The sequence below is a fragment of the Mobula birostris genome, chromosome 2 (genome assembly GCF_030028105.1).
Source record: "Mobula birostris isolate sMobBir1 chromosome 2, sMobBir1.hap1, whole genome shotgun sequence".
In the NCBI taxonomy this organism is placed as follows: Eukaryota; Metazoa; Chordata; class Chondrichthyes; order Myliobatiformes; family Myliobatidae; genus Mobula; species Mobula birostris.
In genome coordinates this window covers 190,312,938-190,334,308 of record NC_092371.1, presented here as the reverse complement: position 1 = coordinate 190,334,308, position 21,371 = coordinate 190,312,938, and the positions used below count along the sequence as shown (strand labels likewise).

Genomic DNA, 21,371 nt, shown 5'->3' with positions numbered 1-21,371 from the left:
ACCATCCGCCCTCCTCTGCTGGGGCAGAAGCTGACAGCGATGCAGGTGGATGCTTCCCTGGTGTCATGGATTCTTGATTACCTGACTGGCAGACCACAGTACGTGTGCTTGCAACATTATGTGTCCGACGGAGTGATCAACAGCACTGGGGCTCCACAGGGGACTGTCTTGTCTCCCTTTCTCTTCACAATTTACACCTCGGACTTCAACTACTGCACAGAGTCTTGTCATCTTCAGAAGTTTTTGGATGACTCTGCCATAGTTGGATGCATCAGCAAGGGAGATGAGGTTGAGTACAGGGCTACAGTAGGAAACTTTGTCACATGGTGTGAGCAGAATTATCTGCAGCTTAATGTGAAAAAGACTAAGGAGCTGGTGGTAGACCTGAGGAGAGCTAAGGTACCGGTGGCCCCTGTTTCCAACCAGGGGGTCAGTGTGGACATGGTGGAGGATTACAAATACCTGGGGATACGAATTGACAATAAACTGGACTGGGCAAAGAACACTGAGGCTGTCTACAAGAAGGGACAGAGCCGTCTCTATTTCCTGAGGAGACTGAGGTCCTTTAACATCTGCCGGACAATGCTGAGGATGTTCTATGAGTCTGTGGCGGCCGGTGCTATCATGTTTGCTGTTGTGTGCTGGGGCAGCAGGCTGAGGGTAGCAGACACCAACAGAATCAACAAACTTATTCGGAAGGCCAGTGATGTTGTGGGGACAGAACTGGACTCTCTCATGGTGGTGTCTGAAAAGAGGATGCTGTCTAAGTTGCATGCCATCTTGGTCAATGTCTCCCATCCACTACATAATGTACTGGGTGGGCACAGGAGTACATTCAGCCAGAGACTCATTCCACCGAGATGCAACACAGAGTGTCATAGGAAGTCATTCCTGCCTGTGGCCATCAAACTTTACAACTCCTCCCTCGGAGGGTCAGACACCCTGAGCCAATAGGCTGGTCCTGGACTTATTTCATAATTTACTGGCATAATTTACATATTACTATTTAACTATTTATTATTTATGGTGCACTGTAACGAAAACCAATTTCCCCCCAGATCAATAAAGTATGACTATGACTAACCTGCAAATTAACCTTTAGGGAATCCTGCACAAGGACTTCCAAGTCCCTTTGCACCTCAGATTTTTGTATTTTCTCTCCATTTAGAAAATAGTCAACCCTTTCATTTCTTCGACCAAAGTGCATGACCTTACACTTCCCAACACTATATTCCGTCTGCCATTTCTTTGCCCATTCTCCTAATCTATCTTTCCTTCTGTAGCCTGTCTCCTTCTTCAACACCACCTGCCCCTTACCTGTCTTCATATCGTCTCCAAACTTTGCAACAAAGCCATCAGTTCCATAATCTAAATCATTGACATATGACGTAAAAAGAAGTGGTCCCAACACAGACCTCTGTGGAATACCAGCAGTCACCGGTAGCCAAGCAGAAAAGGCTCCGTTTATTCCCATTCTTTGTCTCCTGCCAATCAGCCATGCTTTATCTATGCTAGGATCCTTCCTGTAATGCTATAGGCTCGTAGCTTGTTAAGCAGCTTTATGTGTGGCACCTTGTCAAAGGCTTTCTAAAAATCCAAGTACACAACATCAATGGATTCTCCATTGTCTGTCCAGCTTGTTACTTCTTCAAAGAACCATGCTGACTATGGCCTATTTTATCATGTGCCTCCAAGTATCCTGAGACCTCCAACATCTTCCCAACCACTGAGATCAGACTAACTAGTCTATAGTTTTCTTTCTTCTGCCTCTGCCAGCTCTGTCTTTCTCCCAGCTACATTGGACCCTTTCTAGTTCACATATCACTCAAATCGATCCACTGATGATGGAATAGCCTCTGTCCTGTCCTACCTGGAAAATAGGGTCTCGTATGCCAGACTGCTGTTTATAGACTTCGGTTCTGCATTCAACACCATCTTACCCGAGAAACTGGTGGGGAAACTGTCCTCGCTGGGTCTCAACACCTCCCTCTGCAACTGGATACTGGACTTCTTAACAGCAAGCCCACTGTCAGAGGGCAGCAATGTCTCTCGTCCCATTATGCTGGGCACTGGCACCTCCCAAGGCTGTGTGTGCTCAGCCCACTGCTGACGCATGATTGTGTCGCAGGATCCAGCTCAAACTATGTCATCAAGATTGTGGATGACACTACAGTGGTTGGCCTCATCAACAACGATGATGAGACAGTATAGAGAGGAAGTGAAGCAGCCAACGGATTGGTGTGAAGAAGAACAACCTAAGCCTGAGTGTGGAGAAGACAAAGGAAATCATTGTAGACTTCAGCAAGGTGCAGACGAACTATCCCCCTCTGCAAATACATGGCTCCTCCATAGAGAGAGTTAAGTGCACCAAGATCCTCGGAGCTCACATCATGGATGACCTCACCTGGTCCATTAATAGCACTTCCCTGAACAAGAAGGCACAGCAGCACCTCCACTTCCTAAAAAGATTGAAGCAAGCAAGGTTTCTCCCCCACCCATCTTAACTGTGTTTTACAGGAGCACCATTGAGAGTGTCCTGACAAATTGCACCTCCATCTGCTAAGGAAGCAGTCGAGCATTGGACCAGAAGTCCCTACCAAGCACAGTGAGAACAACTGAGAGAACCATAGGGGTCTCCGTACCATCCATTGGGGACATTTATCAGGAACACTGCATAAGTAGGGCCCTTAGTATTATTAAGGATCCCACCCATCCATCCAGCATCCTCTTTGACTTTCTACCATCAAGCAGAAGACTCAGCATAAAAACAAGGATGATTAGAATGAGGAACAGTTGCCTCCCCCAAGCCATTAGGCTTCTGAACTCCCTTCCGTATCGTATTCGAAGTGTAACTGGTTAATCTGTTCCATACCTTACAATATTTAATATCAATGCACTTTAGTTTGTTATTTATGTGTGATTCATCTGTAGATGTTATCCTTACCTTCGTAAGTTGTCATATGCTATGTGTATTGTGTGTACTACTGTGCTTTGTACCCTGGTTCGAGGAAACATTGTCTCATTTCTATAGATATTATATACATGTTCTCAAAATGGTTGTTGCAACGCATCTAGTGTGGTAGTGTAGTGGGTAGTGCTTATCGCTCTCGCTTTCAGCTTCCACCGCTGGCTAGCAGTCTCGCGAAAAGGAGAGCTGAATGTGTAAGTATCTCCCGGCCAGTATCTAGCCTCTCCAACAGCAAGCCTCATGGAGTGCCTCCTCACTGGTGACACATGGAAACTGAACTCCTTTCAGAGTCAGGCTGGACTACAGAGGACGGGGAGGAGGTCTAGCCCCTGCATACGTAGCAGGCAGGCCCACCGGTGCGTGGACTCACTCCGGTGCTTGTCAACCAGATCCCCAGTTATGGGTAAATAGCCCCACTGCCTTATGAGCAGCCTCGGGAAAGATGAAGGCTATGGGAGTAAAAGCAGTCAGCCAATCTGGAGTGGAGACCCTAAGGATGCTGGACGTCATTGAACATCTTTCCAGCAGCTCCGGCAGCCAAGCTGGTGCCGAACCTATTCATAAGCTTTCCTTTGGAGCACACTGGTGAGGTTGAGAAGGGGATCTTAACAACTGGGCATCTCAGGATCTCCATACCTCTGCCCAGGCTTGTGATGATGATCATCATCACCCATTGTCCTTCGAGACAAAGATGCCAACCATATTATATACAGTACATGTATATAGTTAAGTAACAATAATCTTGACACTCTCCCTTCTTGAAGAGTGGAGTGACATTTGTAATTTTCCGAGTCTTCTGGAACCATTCCAGAATCTCGTGATTCTTAAAAGATCATTATCAATGCCTCCACAATCTCTTCAGCCACATTTTCAGAACCCTGCGGTATATACCATCTGGTCCAGGTGACTTAATCTACCTTCAATTCCCCAAGAATCTTCTCTTTAGTTATGGTAACTTCACAGACTTCATGACCCCTGACAGCTGGAACTTCCACCATATTGCTAGTGTCTTCCACGGTGAAGAATGATACAAAATACTTAAATCAGGTCATCTATCATTTTGTTGCTCTCCCATAACTACCTCTCCAGCATTGTTTTCCAGCGGACCGATATCCACTCTCGCCTCTCTTTTACACTTTATGTATCTGAAGAAACTTTCGGTACCTTCTTCAATATTATTGGCTAGCTTACTTTCATATTCCATCTTTACCTTTTCAATGACTTTTTAATTGCCTTCTATTGGTTTTTAAAAGCTTCCCAATCCTCTAACCTCCCATTAATTTTTGCTCTATTATATAGAAACATATAGAAAACCTACAGCACAATACAGGCCCTTCAGCCCACAATGCTGTGCCAAACATGTACGTACTTTAGAAACAACCGAGGATTACACATAGCCCTCTATTTTTCTGAGCTCCATGTACCTGTCCAGGACTCTCTCAAAAGACCCTATCGTATCTGCCTCCACCACCGTTGCTGGCAGCCCATTCCACGCACTCACCACTCTGCGTAAAAAAAACTTATCCCTGACATCTCCCCATTACCTTCTTCCAAGCACCTTAAAACTGTGCCCTCTCATGTTAGCCATTTCAGCCCTAGGAAAAAACCTCTGACTATCCACAAGATCAATGCCTCTCATCATCTTATACACCTCTACCAGGTCACCTCTCATCCTCTGACACTGCAAGGAGAAAAGGCCAAGTTCACTCAACCTATTCTCATAAGGTATGCTCTCCAATCCGGGCAACATCCTTGTAAATCTCCTCTGCACCCTTCTAGTTTCCACGTTCTTCGTGTAGTGAGGTGACCAGAACTGAGCACAGTGCTCCAAGTGGAGTCTGACCAGGGTCCTATAGAGCTGTAACATTACGTCTCGGTTCTTGAACTCAATCCCACAATTGATGAAGGCCAATGCGCCATATGCCTTCTTAACCGCAGAGTCAACCTACACAGCAGCTTTGTGTGTCCTATATACTTAGACCCCAAGATCACCCTGATCCTCCACACTGCCAGGAGTCTTACCATTAATACTATATTCTGCCACCATATTTAACCCACCAAATGAACCACCTCACACTTATCTGGGTTGAATTCCATCTGCCACTTCTCAGCCCAGTTCTGCATCCTATCGATGTCCCACTGTAACCTCTAACAGCCCTCCACACTATCCACAAGATCCACAACCTTTGTGTCATCAGCAAATTTACTAACCCATCCCTCCACTTCCTCATCCAGGTCATTTATAAAAATCACAATGAGAAGGGGTCCCAGAACAGCTCCCTGAGGCACACCACTGGTCACCAACCTTCATGCAGAATATGAATCGTCTACAACCACTCTTTGGCTTCTGTGAGCAAGCCAATTCTGGATCCACAAAACAAGGTCCCCTTGGACCCCATGCCTCCTTACTTCCTCAATAAGCCTGGCATGGGGTACCTTATCAAATGCTTTGCTGAAATCCATATACACTAAATCTACTGCTCTTCCTTCATCAATGTGTTTAGTCACATCTTCAAAAGATTTAATCAGGCTCGTAAGGCATGCCCTGCCCTTGACAAAGCCACACTGACTATTCCTATTCATATTATACCTCTGCAAATGTTCCCAAATCCTGCCTCTCAGGATCTTCTCCATCAACTTACAAACCACTGAAGTAAGACTCGCTGGTCTATAATTTCCTGGGCTATCTCTACTCTCTCCCTTGAATAAGGGAACATCTGCAACCCTCCAGTCCTCCAGAACCTCTCCCATCCCCATTGATGATGCAAAGATCATCAGCAATCTCTTCCCTCGCCTCCCGCGGTAGCCTGGGGTACATCTCATCCGGTCCCAGAGACTTATTCAACTTGATGCTTTCCAAAAGCTCCAGCACATCCTTTTTCTTGTTGTCTATATGCTCAAGCTTTTCAATCCATTGTAAGCCATCCCTACAATCACCAAGATCCTTTTCTGTAGTGAATACTGAAGCAAAGTATTCATTAAGTATCTCTGCGATCTCCTCTGGTTCCATATACACTTTGCCACTGTCACACTTAATTGGTCCTATTCTCTTTCGTCTTATCCTCTTGCTCTTCACATACTTGTGGAATGTTTTGGGGTTTTCCTTAATCCTGCTCCACAAGGCCTTCTCAAAGTCCCTTCTGGCTCTCCTAATTTTATGCTTAAGCTCCTTCCTGCTAGCCTTATAATCCTCTAGATCTCTATCATTACCTAGTTTTTTGAACCTTTTGTAAACTTTTCTTTTTCTTCTTGACTAGATTTTCAACAGCCTTTGTGCACTATGGTTCCTGTACCCTACCATCCTTTCCCTGTCTCATTGGAACGTACCTATGCAGAATGCCACGCAAATATCCCCTGAATATTTGCCACATTTCTGCTGTACATTTCCCTGAGAACATCTGTTCCCAATTTACGCTTCCAAATTTCTGCCTGATACCCTCATATTTCCCCTTACTCCAATTAAACGCTTTCCTAACTTGTCGTTCCTATCCCTCTCCAATGCTATGGTAAATGCCCTCACTTTGGTCTTTACATTGGCTTTGACTTCTCTTGTTAGCCACGGTTGTGCCATCTTTCCTTTAGAATACTTCTTCCTCTTTGGGATGTACATATTCTGTGCCTTCCAAATTGCTTCCAGAAATTCCAGCCATTGCTGCTCTGCCATCACCTCCGCCAGTGTTCTTTTCTGATCATTTCCAGTCAGATCCTCTCTCTTGCCTCTGTAATTCCCTTTACTCCACTGTAATACTGATAGATCTGACTTTAGCTTCTCCTTCTCAAATTTCGGGGTGAATTTGATCATATTATGGTTCTTAAAGGGTTCTTTTACCTTAAGCCCTCTAGTCAATTCTGGTTCATTGCACAACATCCAATCCAGACTAGCTGATCCCTTTGTGGGCTCAACCACAAGCTGCTCAAAAAATTCATCGTATAGGCACTCTAGCTATTCCCCTTCCAGCACCAACCTGACCTTTTCAATCTACCTGCATAATAAATCCCCCATGACTATTGTAACATTGCCCTTTTGGCCCTATTGGTTCCTAAGGTTGTCATATGTGGAGGTGGTAGGGGGGATAAGCTGCCATTATCTGTAAAGTGCTCCAAATAGCGTGCAACTCTAACAGCCTCTGACAACCAAGGGCAACTCTTGACCTTCGCGTGTGGCTTAGCTACTGGGCCTGGCAGAACTGTTTCTGCTGACAAGAGAAGGGGAAAAGGTGGACCACTAGTGCCTCAAAACCAGTTGCTTCGGGCAGTGGGGCTCGTCAGCCTTGGATGGCAGCATGCCCAGGAGAAGGAAAACTCTGATTTTAAACCTCCACTGCCTTGCAGCCATACCCACCCATGGGAAAGGCTTCCAGAGTAAACCCCAAGGAAGAAATCCGGAGTCGGGCTCCCTAAGGCAGTTTGTTGTTGTTTACAACTTCACTCTGGCAACCTTTGCGATGACACTGGTGCCAAGCTGTATCGGCGCTTGCCCTGCCCTTGGACTACATCAGTGACGTGGAGAGGGGGAACCTTCTGCATGAGCAACATCCAGTTCTTCAAATCTTCCTGCCCAGGCTTGCGTCCTGGAGAGGACACAGTCCACCAGAGGGGCAAACCCATGACCCCCTGGGATTGATGGCTGTCTACCTGCCTCTATCTCTTGTTATAATTTGTAGGCCATATCCTTACTACTGTGTGGGGGTCTCTATACAAATCCCATCAGGGTCTTTTTATCCTTGTTGTTCCTTAGCTCTATCCACAATGATTCAACACCTTCTGTTCCTCTGTCACCTCTTTCTAATGATTTGATTTCATTTTTCACCAACAGAGCAATGCTGCCTTCCTGCCTATCCTTTCGATACAATGTGTATCCTCGGACATTAAACTCCCAACTATAATCTTTTTTCAGTCATGATTAAGTGATGACTACAACATCATCCCTGCCAATCTACATCTGTGCTGCAAGTTCATTTACCTTATTCTGTATACTACACGCATTCAAACATGCCTTCAGTCCTGAATTCTCCCTTTTCAATTTTGCCAACCTTTTATGTTGCAACTCATCCTGTTGATTGCAATTTTGCCCTGTTAGCAACCTCTCCTCACTACACATTGCCTCCCTTTGTAAACCACCTACCTCATCTTCAGCACTATTATCTGCCTATCCTACGATACTTCTTGCATTGTTGCTTTCTCATCAGATATTTCCAACAATGACAGGATAAAAGTCTGGAACAAAAACCACAAGTAGTTAATTTTCTCCTTCATCTTTCATGTAGTACTGCATCCCAAGGTGCTTAAGAGTGTTTTGATATTAAAATACAGAAAAAATATCAGGAAGACAGGCAAAACTTTATGTAAGGGGTATTCTTGAGGGAAGGGAGACAGATTCAGAGGTAGAGGCTTGTAGATATAATTCAACAACTTGACATGGAAGCTACTGAAACTAATTGGAAAAAGTTAAAATCAGGAATGTATAGGATGGTAGAAATGAAGGAAGGACGATTCTGAAAACTTGTTCTAAAGTAGGTCAGGGATTGAAAAGGCATCAAATGGTTGTGAATTTCCACAGCAGATGAGCAAAGGCAGACAGGGGAGTTGGGTGACGTTAAAAATTTTATGTGATCAAAACTCATTTCATCAAATGTCATTGTCATGGTCTACAATCTTTGTCCAGGAAGCGGTGATTAATCATTATCTTCAGGAAACAAAACAAGTCATCTGTAGCTCAGAGTCTGTGCCCCAAACGCAAAACGTTGCACTTTTTTTGCCACTAGGAAATACTAGGGCACCTGCCTTTCTCTTGGCCTCACTTTAGGATATATATGTTTCTCAATCCATGTCCTGACAACAGATAACCATATAACCATTAGTTTAGTATTTATCAGGTGGTAAGTAGGGAATAATTCATTGTGAGACTTCGTTCATTTGTATGGTGATATGATGACACTTCAGCCAGTTCTGATCTCCTACCTTTGAGTTTTCACTTTCTCTGGGGATATTCGATCTCCACTGCTGATCTCGATTCTCAAATCTCAAATTAATGTTTTCTGTCCTTTGGAACCCAACAACATAGACTTTGGTGTTCTGTCCTCTTGTTCCAACCTGAGCCCCAACCCCAGTGGTGCCTGTAATAAGTCCAGTCTTTGTCCTTTGATTCTTCCTGCTACTAAAATTATCAGTTCTGAGCTGCATCCATGGCAACAATTTGGGATAAAAATGTATAGTAGCCAAAGTTTACTAGAGACAAACAGACAAAGAGAAAGAAAGAAAAGGACAAACTTAGAAAGTAGAAAGGTAGAAGTAGAAAAAATTACATCAGGGGAGAGAAGCAAAATATTTAAGAAAAAGTAGTATTTCTTTTATGTCTGTGAAAAGCATCGAAAAATATCAATTGGTTATCTTTAGAATACAAAATATACAGTATTATTATAATGCCCATTATAAGCATAGATTGTTTTTCCATTGGACATTGTCATCAGCAAGTCCTGGGATTGATAACCAAAGATTGAAGCCCGAAGGTCAAAGACTGAAGTCTGCAAGTCCAGAAGTCAAGGTTCAATGGCCGAAGCTCTAGGTCTGTGGGTCCACTGGGGAAGATGGAAGCCCAATGTCAATGAGTCAATTAGAGGCTGTGTGGAGACCACCTACCCTGGGGATGGAGGCTTGGCTGTGTGTGTAAGTGGGTGGGAGGGAGGATAGGGGCTTGTTTTGCTGTTGTTTTGTTTTGTTGTTGTTGATTGTGTTGTTCTGCTGAACATTGCAAGCATGCTACGTTGATGCCTAATTGTTGGCAAAGCTTGCAGGCTGCCCCTAGCACATCCTTAGGTTTAACACAAACAACACATTTCACTGTTGGTGTAATAAGTAAATGAATCTGAAAATGAAGGCTAATATTACTATCATCTAGTATATGCCTGCCCCAAAGCTGAAAGCTTTGCCTTTAATTTTCGACAAACACTTAATAGCTTTAACTAGTCAGATATAAACTGCTGAAAAGTTTATTTGTAGATAATGGCCTCATTCAGATATCTACCTAAAACTGGTGAATGATTATGTTGGAAGTTTGATCTTTAGCTATTACCCACAGTGTGAAAGTATAACACAACTATAAAAAAAAAACTGTGCTGTAAGAAAATCTTACTTCAGTACTCAGGATATGCTGAAGATTGTCCCTAAATGAATCTCTGCTTTTAAAAAAAAGCAAATGTGAGAACAAAGGTGCTAAATAGAGACAATCACCGAAGCAAAACTCTGTGTTTGTCCATGCTTCTAAATTAGTCATACCCTGGAGACTATTTTATGTAATAAAAAAGTCCAGATGCAGCTAGAATGAAATTTTAGTACATCTCTTCAAAAACATTGTGAATCAAAATCAGACTTACTATCGCTGATATATGACGTGAAAATTGTAAAACAGTGCAAAGTCATAAAAATCTATAGATTACAAAAATAATGTAAAAAAAACAGAATAAAAGATAGTCTTAATGGGCCATTCAGATCTCTGATGGCAGAGGATATGAAACTGTTCTTAAATTGTTGAGTGTGGGTCTTCAGACTCCTGTACCTCCTCCGAGTTCAATGATGTTGCATGTACTGTCATTTTTTGTGATACTCTACAGAGTAAGTAGATGTCAGTAAGCTAAAAGTTGTTCAGTAGTTGGAACTAGACATTGTTGAAGTTGCAACTCTGTGAAGAAACAAAAGCAAAATCTCTTATGGATTTGTATCATCCATGTAAGTCACACAGGCTAACGACCTACCATTCTGAGCACTATCAGACTGTAGCAATTTCCACTCCTCATTACGTTCTTTGTATTAAAGGCTTTCAAATGGCCAGAACCAAAGGTGCAGAAGAGCATAAGAAGTAAAAGCAGGAATTGGCTATTCAAATGAGCAAGGCAGATCTTGTATTTAGTCTTCAATCTCCTGCACCATTCCCATATTCCTTGAAACCATTAATATCCAAAAATCTATCAATCTCCTTTTGACAGCAACTGAACCCCCAAAGTACCTTTCAAAAGTTCATTCTCCCTTTTCAAAAATTTATTCTCCTCTAGGTGAAAAAGGTCTTTCCTTTTCAATTCTAAATGGTCAACCATTTATTTTTGGACATTTATTCTGGCCACTCCAGCCAGAGGAAACATCATCCCTATATGTACCCTGTTAAACCCTTTTGTATTATCATTCTTCAAATTTCAGAATCAGAATGAGGTTTATTATCACTGGCATGTGTCGTGAAATTTGTTAACGTCAGCAGCAACTCAATGCAATACATGATAATATAGAAAGAAAAAAAGTAAAAATAAGTAAGTAAATCAATTACAGCATATGTATATCGAATAGATTTAAATTGTGCAAAATCAGAGATTATATATATTTAAAAAGTGAGGTAGTGTTCACGGGTTCAATGTCCATTTAGGAATTGGATGGCAGAGGGGAAGAAGCTGTTCCTGAAACACTGAGTGTGTGCCTTCAGGCTTCTGTACCTCCTACCTGATGGTAACTGTGAGAAAAGGGCATGCCCTGGGTGCTGGGGGTCCTTAATAATGGACGCTGCATTTCTGAGACACCGCTCCCTAAAGATGTCCTGGGTACTTTGTAGGCTATTATCCAAGATGGAGCTGACTAGATTTACAACCCTCTGGAACTTCTTTCAGTCCTGTGCATTAGCACCCCTGCCCCCCATACCAGACAGTGATACGGCCTGTCAGAATGCTCTCCAAGGTACATTTTCTTGACAGTATGGCCCCTATTTTATGCTTGTATTATAATTCCTCTTCCTCCTCCCAGGAAACACCTCGGTGAACTATTCCATTCCCTCTATTGAGGGATACTTTTCCTTAGAGAGGTAGAAAGCCTCTACAAACATGCTAGGTGCAGTTCATCAGGGTGCTTACTATATGACGAGGACATCTGGAAATCCAAAGCAACACACACAAAATGCTGGAGGAACTCAGCAGGCCAGGCAGCATCTGTGGAAAAAAGTAAACACTTGATGTTTTGGGATGAGACCTTTCTGCAGGACTGGAAAAAAAGAGTGATTTCAGTAAAACACTTTCACCATTACACTCAAATCCTTTTGCCAAAAATTCCAACTGTTTGCTTTCCTAATTGCAGGTTCTGCCTCATTTTAATATTTGATGTAACTTTCAATGATATATTTACAAGGATATCCAGGTCCCTCTAAACAACAACTTTTGACTTTAATTTCTGCATTTAAAATCACTCTGTATTTTTTTTTTTTTGTTTTGCTTTGGTACGATACCACTTAATTAACTGATTTACAAAATAACCAGGCTTCCTGTACCTCATAGACTTCTTTAATTCATAGTGAATTCGTGTAAACAGTCTGCAAGACAAGAAAGGGTGTCCCATCATTCACAAAAATTCAGTTAAAAGCAAGATTATCCAGTTTCTACATATGAGGCAGCTTGCGGAAGATATTCACAAAGCAATTTGGCTCAATGGAGTAAAAATCTTAGCATACTTAACTAACAAATGGAGTCTTAAATACTTAACACTGAAAAAGCAAAGCAGAAACATACTTAAACCATTGCACCAAAATAATCAGTGAATGGATTTAGTGATTCCTGGTAACCATTGGGAGAGAAGAAAAGGATCAAACTCTACTCACCAATTGAGAAACATGATGACTTAAATATTATGATTTTAATTATGACTTTATTTTAATAGTATGATAAGACCTCACAATCAAACTTCAATGTCCCACTATGCAATAGTGTCACACTAAAGGCTATGCTACCCTTCATAGAATATATAGTATTCCACAATGATCAGTTACCTGTATAACATTGATATACTATCCTTAGTACAGTACTTGCACAAGCTGCCTTTGCAAAACTTCTCACAAAAATAAATTCCGCATCCACACCACTTATGGTTTTCCCGTAGCTGGAATAATTGTATAATTGTTTTATTAATTTCCTTAGCTTCCTAAGTAAAGCTGTTCTCTTAGGAGGACTGTTGAGACTTGGTTACTAATAACCAAGGAAGAAGCTGGCAATATTTGGATTTAAAGGAATTAAGAGACATGGGCTTAATACAGGAAAGTGGCTTTGAGGTAAAATGCAAATCAGCCATGATCTTATTGAATTGCAGAGCAAGAGCAGGAAACTAAGTGGCTTTCCCTTGGTTCTTACAGTTTTTATGTAGTGCGTTCTGGAGCAGGAGTATTTTCACCAAGAGACATTAATTTGGGTCTGTCCATAGATTGGTTGTTAACAACCATGTGCTCCAACGCCTAAAAATAATGCTTTGTGCCAATTTCTCATGCTAGGACAGATGACAATTTACTCGGACAAAAATTTATTTAGCATATCATCAAACGCAGATTGACTCACTTCACAAAGACCCATTGATAAAACAGCTCTCGATGGCCTATTTTCATTCATTCACAGGATGTGAGTATCACTGGCAAAGTCGACGTGTATTACTTAATTGCTTCTGAGATGTGATGTTAGTCTGCCTATAACTGTTGTAGCGCATGGTATAACTTTCTACTACAACTGTGCACATTTAGTGAGCCATTTTAGAATGGTTAATCATTTTTCTGTGGGTTCGGTGTTGCAGATTGGGTAAGAATGGTGTTTTTTTTTTCTCTAAAGCTTACAGGATAACTAGATAGACTTTTTTACAACAATCCAGAAGTTAGTTTCATGGTCACCATTGCTGGTATTAGTTTTCTGTTCCAAATTTACCTATCTAAATGTAATGCTTGAGAGCTTCCATGACAAGGTTTGGACACAGTGTTCTAGATGGTGGGCCTTGGTTTACTATGAAGCCCCCTGGTTTCCTTGGCTGCATAAGTCTAGGGAAGGCACTCTCTGGTCCTGCCAAACTCGTGAGATTGAGACGTAATGGTTTGGTTTCAACTGGGGTTTCAGACTTTTTCATAGAGATGTAATTTTTTTGCATGAGGAATTACATTTAATGTGTCTTATTTCACCCATTTTATTTGGATTATTAATCAAAGGAACATTGATACAGGGCAAAGAGAGCAGAACATAGAATAGTACAGCACAGTACAGGCCCTTTGGCCCACAATGTTATGCTGACCCTCAAACCCTGCCTCCCATATAAGACCCCACCTTAAATTCCTCCATATACCTGTCAAGAAGTCTCTTAAACTTCACTAGTGTATCTGCCTCCACCACTGACTCAGGCAGTGCATTCCACGCACCAACCACTCTGAGTAAAAACCCTTCCTCTAATATCCCCCTTGAACTTCCCACCCCTTACCTTAAAGCTATGTCCTCTTGTATTCAGCAGTGGTGCCCTGGGGAAGAGGCGCTGGCTGTCCACTCTATCTATTCCTCTTATTATCTTGTACACCTCTATCATGTCTCCTCTTATGCTCCTTCTCTCCAAAGAGTAAAGCCCTAGCTCCCTTAATCTCTGATCATAATGCATACTTTCTAAACCAGGCAGCATCCTGGTAAATCTCCTCTGTACCCTTTCCAATGCTTCCACATCCTTCCTATAATGAGGCGACCAGAACTGGACACAGTACTCCAACTGTGGCCTAACCAGAGTTTGATAGAGCTGCATCATTACATCGCGACTCTTAAACTCTATTCCTCGACTTATGAAAGCTAACACCCCATAAGCTTTCTTAACTACCCTATCCACCTGTGAGGCAACTTTCAGGAATCTGTGGACATGTACCCCCAGATCCCTCTGCTCCTCCACACTACCAAGTATCCAGCCATTTACTTTGTACTCTGCCTTGGAGTTTGTCCTTCCAAAGTGTACCATCTCACACTTCTCCGGGTTGAACTCCATCTGCCACTTCTCAGCCCACTTCTGCATCCTATCAATGTCTCTCTGCAATCTTTGACAATCCTCTACACTATCTACAACACCACCAACCTTTGTGTCATCTGCAAACTTGCCAACCCACCCTTCTACCCCCACATCCAGGTCGTTAATAAAAACCAAAAAGTAGAGGTCCCAGAACAGATCCTTGTGGGACACCACTAGTCACAATCCTCCAATCTGAATGTACTCCCTCCACCATGAACCTCTGCCTTCTGCAGGCAAGCCAATTCTGAATCCACCTGGCCAAACTTCCCTGGATCCCATGCCTTCTGACTTTCTGAATAAGCCTACCATGTGGAACCTTGTCAAATACCTTACTAAAATCCATATAGATCACATCCACTGCACTACCCTCATCTATATGCCTGGTCACCTCCTCAAAGAACTCTATCTGGCTTGTTAGACACGATCTGCCCTTCACAAAGCCATGCTGACTGTCCTTGATCAGACCATGATTCTCTAAATGCCCAGAGATCCTATCTCTAAGAATCTTTTCCAACAGCTTTCCCACCACAGACGTAAGGCTCACTGGTCTATGATTACCCGGACTATCCCTACTACCTTTTTTGAACAAGGGGACAACATTCGCCTCCCTCCAATCCTCTGGTACCATTCCCGTGGACAACGAGGACATAAAGATCCTAGCCAGAGGCTCAGCAATCTTTTCCCTCATCTCGTGGAGCAGCCTGAGGAATATTCCATCAGGTCCCGGGGACTTATGTGTCCTAATGTATTTTAACAAGTCCAACACCTCCTCTCCCTTAATATCAACATGCTCCAGAACATCTACCTCACTCATATTGTCCTCGTCACCATCAAGTTCCCTCTCATTGGTGAATACCGAAGAGAAGTATTCATTGAGGACCTCGCTCACTTCCACAGCTTCCAGGCACATCTTTCCACCTTTATCTCTAATCGGTCGTACCTTCACTCCTGTCATCCTTTTTTTCTTCACATAATTGAAGAATGCCTTGGGGTTTCCTTTACCCTACTCGTCAAGGCCTTCTCATGCCCCCTTCTTGCTCTTCTCAGCCCCTTCTTAAGCCCCTTTCTTGCTTCCCTATATTCCTCAATAGACCCATCTGATCCTTGCTTCCTAAACCTCATGTATGCTGCCTTCTGCCACCTGACTAGATTTTCCACCTCACTTGTCACCCATGGTTCCTTCACCCTACCATTCTTTATCTTCCTCCCGGGACAAATTTATCCCTAACATCCCACAAGAGATCTCTAAATATCGACCACATGTCCATAATACATTTTCCTGCAAAAACATCATCCCAATTCACACCTGCAAGTTCTAACCTTAAAGCCTCATAATTTGCCCTTCCCCAATTAAAAATTTTCCAGTCCTCTCTGATTCTATCCTTTTCCATGATAATGCAAAAGGCCAGGGAGCGGTGGTCACTGTCCCCCAGATGCTCACACACTGAGAGAACTGTGACCTGACCCGGTTCATTACCTAGTACTAGATCTAGTATGGCATTCCCCCTAGTCAGCCAGTCCACATACTGTGACAGGAATCCGTCCTGGACACACTTAACAAACTCTGCCCCATCTAAAACCTTGGAACTAATCAGGTGCCAATCAATATTAGGGAAGTTAAAGTCACCCATGATAACAACCCTGTTATTTTTGCACCTTTCCAAAATCTGCCTCCCAATCTGCTCCTCTGTATCTCTGTTGCTACCAGGGGGCCTATAGAATACCCCCAATAGAGTAACTGCTCCCTTCCTGTTCCTGACTTCCACCCATACTGACTCAAAAGAGGATCCTGCTACAATACCCACCCTTTCTGTAGCTGTAATAGTATCCCTGACCAGTAATGCCACCCCTCCTCCCCTTTTTCCGCCCTCTCTATCCCTTTTAAAGCATTGAAATCCAGGAATATCCAGAATCCATTCCTGCCCTGGTGCCAGCCAAGTCCCTGTAATGGCACTACATCATAACTCCATGTATGTATCCAAGCTCTCAGTTCATCAGCTTTGTTCCTGATGCTTCTTGCATTGAGGTACACACATTTCAGCTCTTATACCTTACCGTCTTTACACCATTTATTCTGCTTCTCTTTCCTCAAAGCCTCTCTATATGTTAGATCTGGCTTTACTCCATGCACTTCTTTCACTGCTGTATTGCTCTGGGTCCCATACCCCTTGCAAATTAGTTTAAACCCTCCCGTACAATGCTAGCAAACCTACCTGCAAGGATATTGCTCCCCCTCGAGTTCAGGTGCAACCCATCCAATCTGTACAGGTCCCACCTTCCCCTGAAGAGATTCCAATGATCCAAAAATCTAAAACCCTGCTCCCTGCACCAACTCCTCAGCCACGCATTCAACTGCCATCTCCTCCAATTCTTACCACCTCTGCCACGTAGCACTGGCAGCAATCCTGAGAACGCTACCCTTGAGGTCCTGTTCTTCAGCCTTCTGCCTAGTTCCCGAAACTCACACCTCAGGACCTCATCCCTCTTCCTGCCTATGTCGTTGGTCCCAACACGTATCACAACTTCTCATTGCTTTCCCTCTCGTACCAGGATGTCGTGCACCCGGTCAGACATCCCGGACCCTGGCACCCGGGAGGCAACAAACCATGCGGGTGTCCTTCTCACGTCCACAAAATCTCCTGTCTGCTCCCCTGACTATAGAGTCCCCAATGACAACAGCTCTCCTCTTCTCCGTCCCACGCTTCTGTACCACAGGGTCAGACTCAGTGCCGGAGGCCCTGCCACCGTAGCTCACACCTGGTCGGTCGTCCCTGCCAACATTATCCAGGACGGTAAACTTATTATTCAGGGGAATGGCTGCAGGGGTGCTCTGCACTACCTGTCTGCTCACCTTCGCTCTCCCCTCTCTGACTGTCACCCAACCACCTGCTTCCGACAGCCTAGGTGTGACTACCTCCCTGTAGCTGTTATCTATGGCAGCCTCATTCTCCCTTATGAGTTGAAGGTCATCCAGCTGCTGCTGCAGATTCCTTACATGGTCTTCCAGATCACCCAGCCGTATGCATTTCTGGCAGATGTGACTCTGCAGTGGAGGGGCGTTCACCCAAGACTGCCACATTTCACATGAGAGGCACATCACTGTCTCAGGAGACATTGTAAAGACTAACTGCGAGCAAGCTCGTCCTCCGCCTCTTCTCGTTGCAGCCTCTCAAGTCAAAGGCTCAAAGCTCCACTCCTTCACTGGCCCACTCACTCACTGGCCGCTTCGCTTGAGCTATCCCTCTATATCTGTTTGAGCTTTTCAAAATGCTTGGTCACCTGACCTCGATTGCCCAATCAGCTGCTTTCTGCTGAGTCTGAGCTATTCAAATCTTGATTGACTCAACTGCACAGACCAATTGTCAAAGGCTCAAAGCTCCACTCCTTCACTGGCACACTCACTCACTGGTCACTTTCCAAGAACATGAGACAGAGATTGAAAACAACTGGAGCCTATATAGTAAGATTATATGGAGATGGGAAGGACCTTTGTAGCCAGTTAACACATTGATGAACTAATCAAAACAGCAGCAATGTATTGCTGATCAGAGAGAGCCAGACAGAGAGAGAAGACAGTCCTCCCACAGCCAGGTGGCCAAGTCATGATAAGGGAGCTTCTAAAAAAAAGTACAGCGTTCGCTACCAGTTGGATAGGCAAAGGGTTGCTCTGGACAAGTAACACCTGTGTTTGTGTTCAGACCCGGTGAGGCAGCCAGTGGAAACACAGGACTTAGATTACATGGTATGACTCACCTCCTTGTCACCCTCACCGATAGAACATTAAGTCCATCCAATAATGATGTCATTACAGATAATCTAAGTGATCAATACCATCCTGCTGTTTCACATCTGACCACTCTTTAGGCCAAAGGGCATGTACTGTGTTGTAGTATTTAATGTTCTAAAGATTTGTCATCTCCAAACAGGTCAGGCATATTCAAACTGTTTCAATAGCTCAGGTCAATGTCATTTCACCAGATCTATTTTCAGCACTACATGTATTTCAGATTCACAGCATCAGGGATGCTTTGATTTCCCTTCACTGTACATTTGTTAATTACAGGCTCATGAAACTAGATTACTTTTAAACTATCTATGGTATATATCGTGTATATATTAACACTGCACTATTGTAGAATCAATGACTAGTATATTCATTACAGATTAAAGCTTCTTGAAACGAGTGTAACCTATTCAGATTCATCATTACCTGTGTCCTCAGAACTACTTGTTTTGTATGTCATTCCAAAAGTCTTGCTGTGCTCTAGACAATTTATCTCAGGAGGTTACATCTAAAGCACCTGATATTTCTTTGGATATTCTATTATTATAGTATTTTAAAAATTTCTGCTCAACCTCTTACTCACTGTCAGCAAGACCAAGGAGCTGATTATTGGAGGAGGAAACCAGAGGTCCATGAGCCAGTCCTCATTGGATGATCAGAGGTGGAAAGGGTCAACAACTTTATTAAATTCTGCAGTGTTATTATTTTGGAGGACCTGTCCTGGGCCCAGCAAGTAAGTGCAATTATGAAGAAAGCACAGCAGTGCCTCTACTTCCTTAGGAGTTTGTGAAGACATCTAAAACTTTGACAAACTTTTATAGATATGTAGTGGAGAGTATATTGCCCGCCTGCATCACAGCATGGTATGGAAACACCAATGCCCTTGAACGGAAAATCCTACAAAATGTAGTGAATACAGCCTAGTCCATCACAGGTAAAGCCCTTTTCACCACTGAGCGTTGTTGCAGGAAAGCAGCATCCATCATCGGGGACACCCACCCCTCATGACAGGCTCTCTTCTCGCTGTTGCCATCAGGAAAAAGGTGCAAGAGCCTCAGAACTGAAACCACTAGGTTCAGGGAATCCCTCAGACAACAGGCTCTTGAATCAGAGGGGACAACTTCACTTGCCCATCATTGAAATGTTCCCTATGGACTCACTTTCAAGGACTCTTCACCTCATGTTCTCAATATTTATTGCTTATTTTATTATTATTATTAATATCTTTTTGTATTTGTCATTTGCTGTCTGTTGTACACTGGTTGAGCACCTACAATGGTGCAGTCTTTCACTGATTCTGTCAGTTTTATTGAGTATGGCTTTGTTGAGTATGCCCGTAAGAAAATGAATCTCAGGCCTGCATATGGTGACATATAAGTACTTTGATCATAAAATTTCCTTTGAAATTTGTATTTATGTAATAGAAAATAGGTGCAGGAGTAGGCCATTCGGCCCTTCAAGCCTGCACCACCATTTATTATGATCATGGCTGATCATCCAACTCAGAACCCCGCCCCAGCCTTCCCTCCATACCCCCTGACCCCCATAGCCACAAGGGCCATATCTAACTCCCTCTTAAATATAGTCAATGAACTGGCCTCAACTGTTTCCTGTGGCAGAGAATTCCACAGATTCACCACTCTCTGTGTGAAGAAGTTTTTCCTAATCTCGGTCCTAAAAGACTTCCCCTCTATCCTCAAACTGTGGCCCCTCATTCTGGACTTCCCCAACATCGGGAACAATCTTCCTGCATCTAGCCTGTCCAATCCCTTTAGGATCTTACACGTTTCAATCAGATCCCCCCTCAATCTTCTAAATTCCAACGAGTACAAGCCCAGTTCATCCAGTCTTTCTTCATATGAAAGACCTGCCATCCCAGGAATCAATCTGGTGAACCTTCTTTGTACTCCCTATCTAGTGTACCAGTTTTCAACACCCTTCTGTCTTTAATTTTTCAATTTCATTGATGCCTATGCTTTGCCCCTTTTAAATGTGTTTCATTAGTAAATGTTGAACATGTTATTCTTTATATTACAAAAAAAATACAATTATTGCTCCTAGAATGCAGAAAGAAATTAACTTTTAAAATGCATAAGTTTCGATATGCTTCCTGTGAGGGGTTTGCACATTTTCTCTGTGACTGTGTATATTCCCCTTGGATATACCACTTTGTTCCCACATCCCATAGAGGAGCTGGTTGGTAAGTTAAACAGCAACAATAAATAATCCATAGTGTAGATGTGTAGTAAGAGAATCAGGATGGAGTCAATAGGAATGTAAGAGAGAATAGATGATCAGCAGAAAAGTCAGTGAACAGGAGTGATGGGATTCTGCTGAGAGCCAGCATAGATGCAATAGACTGAATGGCCTTCTTTATGGGAAGTAAAAAATGAGATTTTTTACTATCAGATAGTTGTTTCCAAACAACAGAAAATCTGCAGATGCTGGAAATCCAAGTAACACACATAAAATGCTGGAGGAACTCAGCAGGCCAGGCAGCATCCATGGAAAAGAGTTGATGTTTTGGGTCAAGACCTTTCATCAGGACTGAAAAAAGAGTTGAGAAATGTAATGTATGGATCTATTTCTTTGAATGCAGTGACTCTCCCTTATCACTAATTATTGACTGATAAATTACACATGCGCATTGATTTGTTGCTCTCTCTGCAAAGTGAATATAACGGTTAATTTCTCCTCCACGTGCATGCCTTTTAATTTATTTGATATGTCGGCACAACATACACAAAGCACAGATGCAACAAATTGGCAACGAGGACGAGCCTGAATGTCAGTGGATATCACCAA

At 43.1% G+C, this 21,371-nt stretch overlaps 1 protein-coding gene across 4 annotated transcripts in view; it reads right to left on the bottom strand.

Moving 5' to 3' along the window:
• LOC140193981 (hippocalcin-like protein 1) overlaps positions 1–21,371 on the bottom strand; it is an 82,538-nt gene that overhangs the window by 30,155 nt on the left and 31,012 nt on the right. For 3 of the 4 annotated variants that reach the window (XR_011885008.1, XM_072251230.1, XM_072251231.1), the window contains one exon: positions 11,857–11,931. The exons of the other annotated variant lie outside the window; for it this stretch is intronic. Coding sequence is in view for 2 of the 3 variants with exons in the window: in XM_072251230.1 (XP_072107331.1) it covers positions 11,857–11,931 (75 nt within the window). In the remaining variant the exon portion in view is untranslated. The remainder of the gene's footprint in view (positions 1–11,856; positions 11,932–21,371) is intronic. 4 annotated transcript variants of the gene reach the window in all.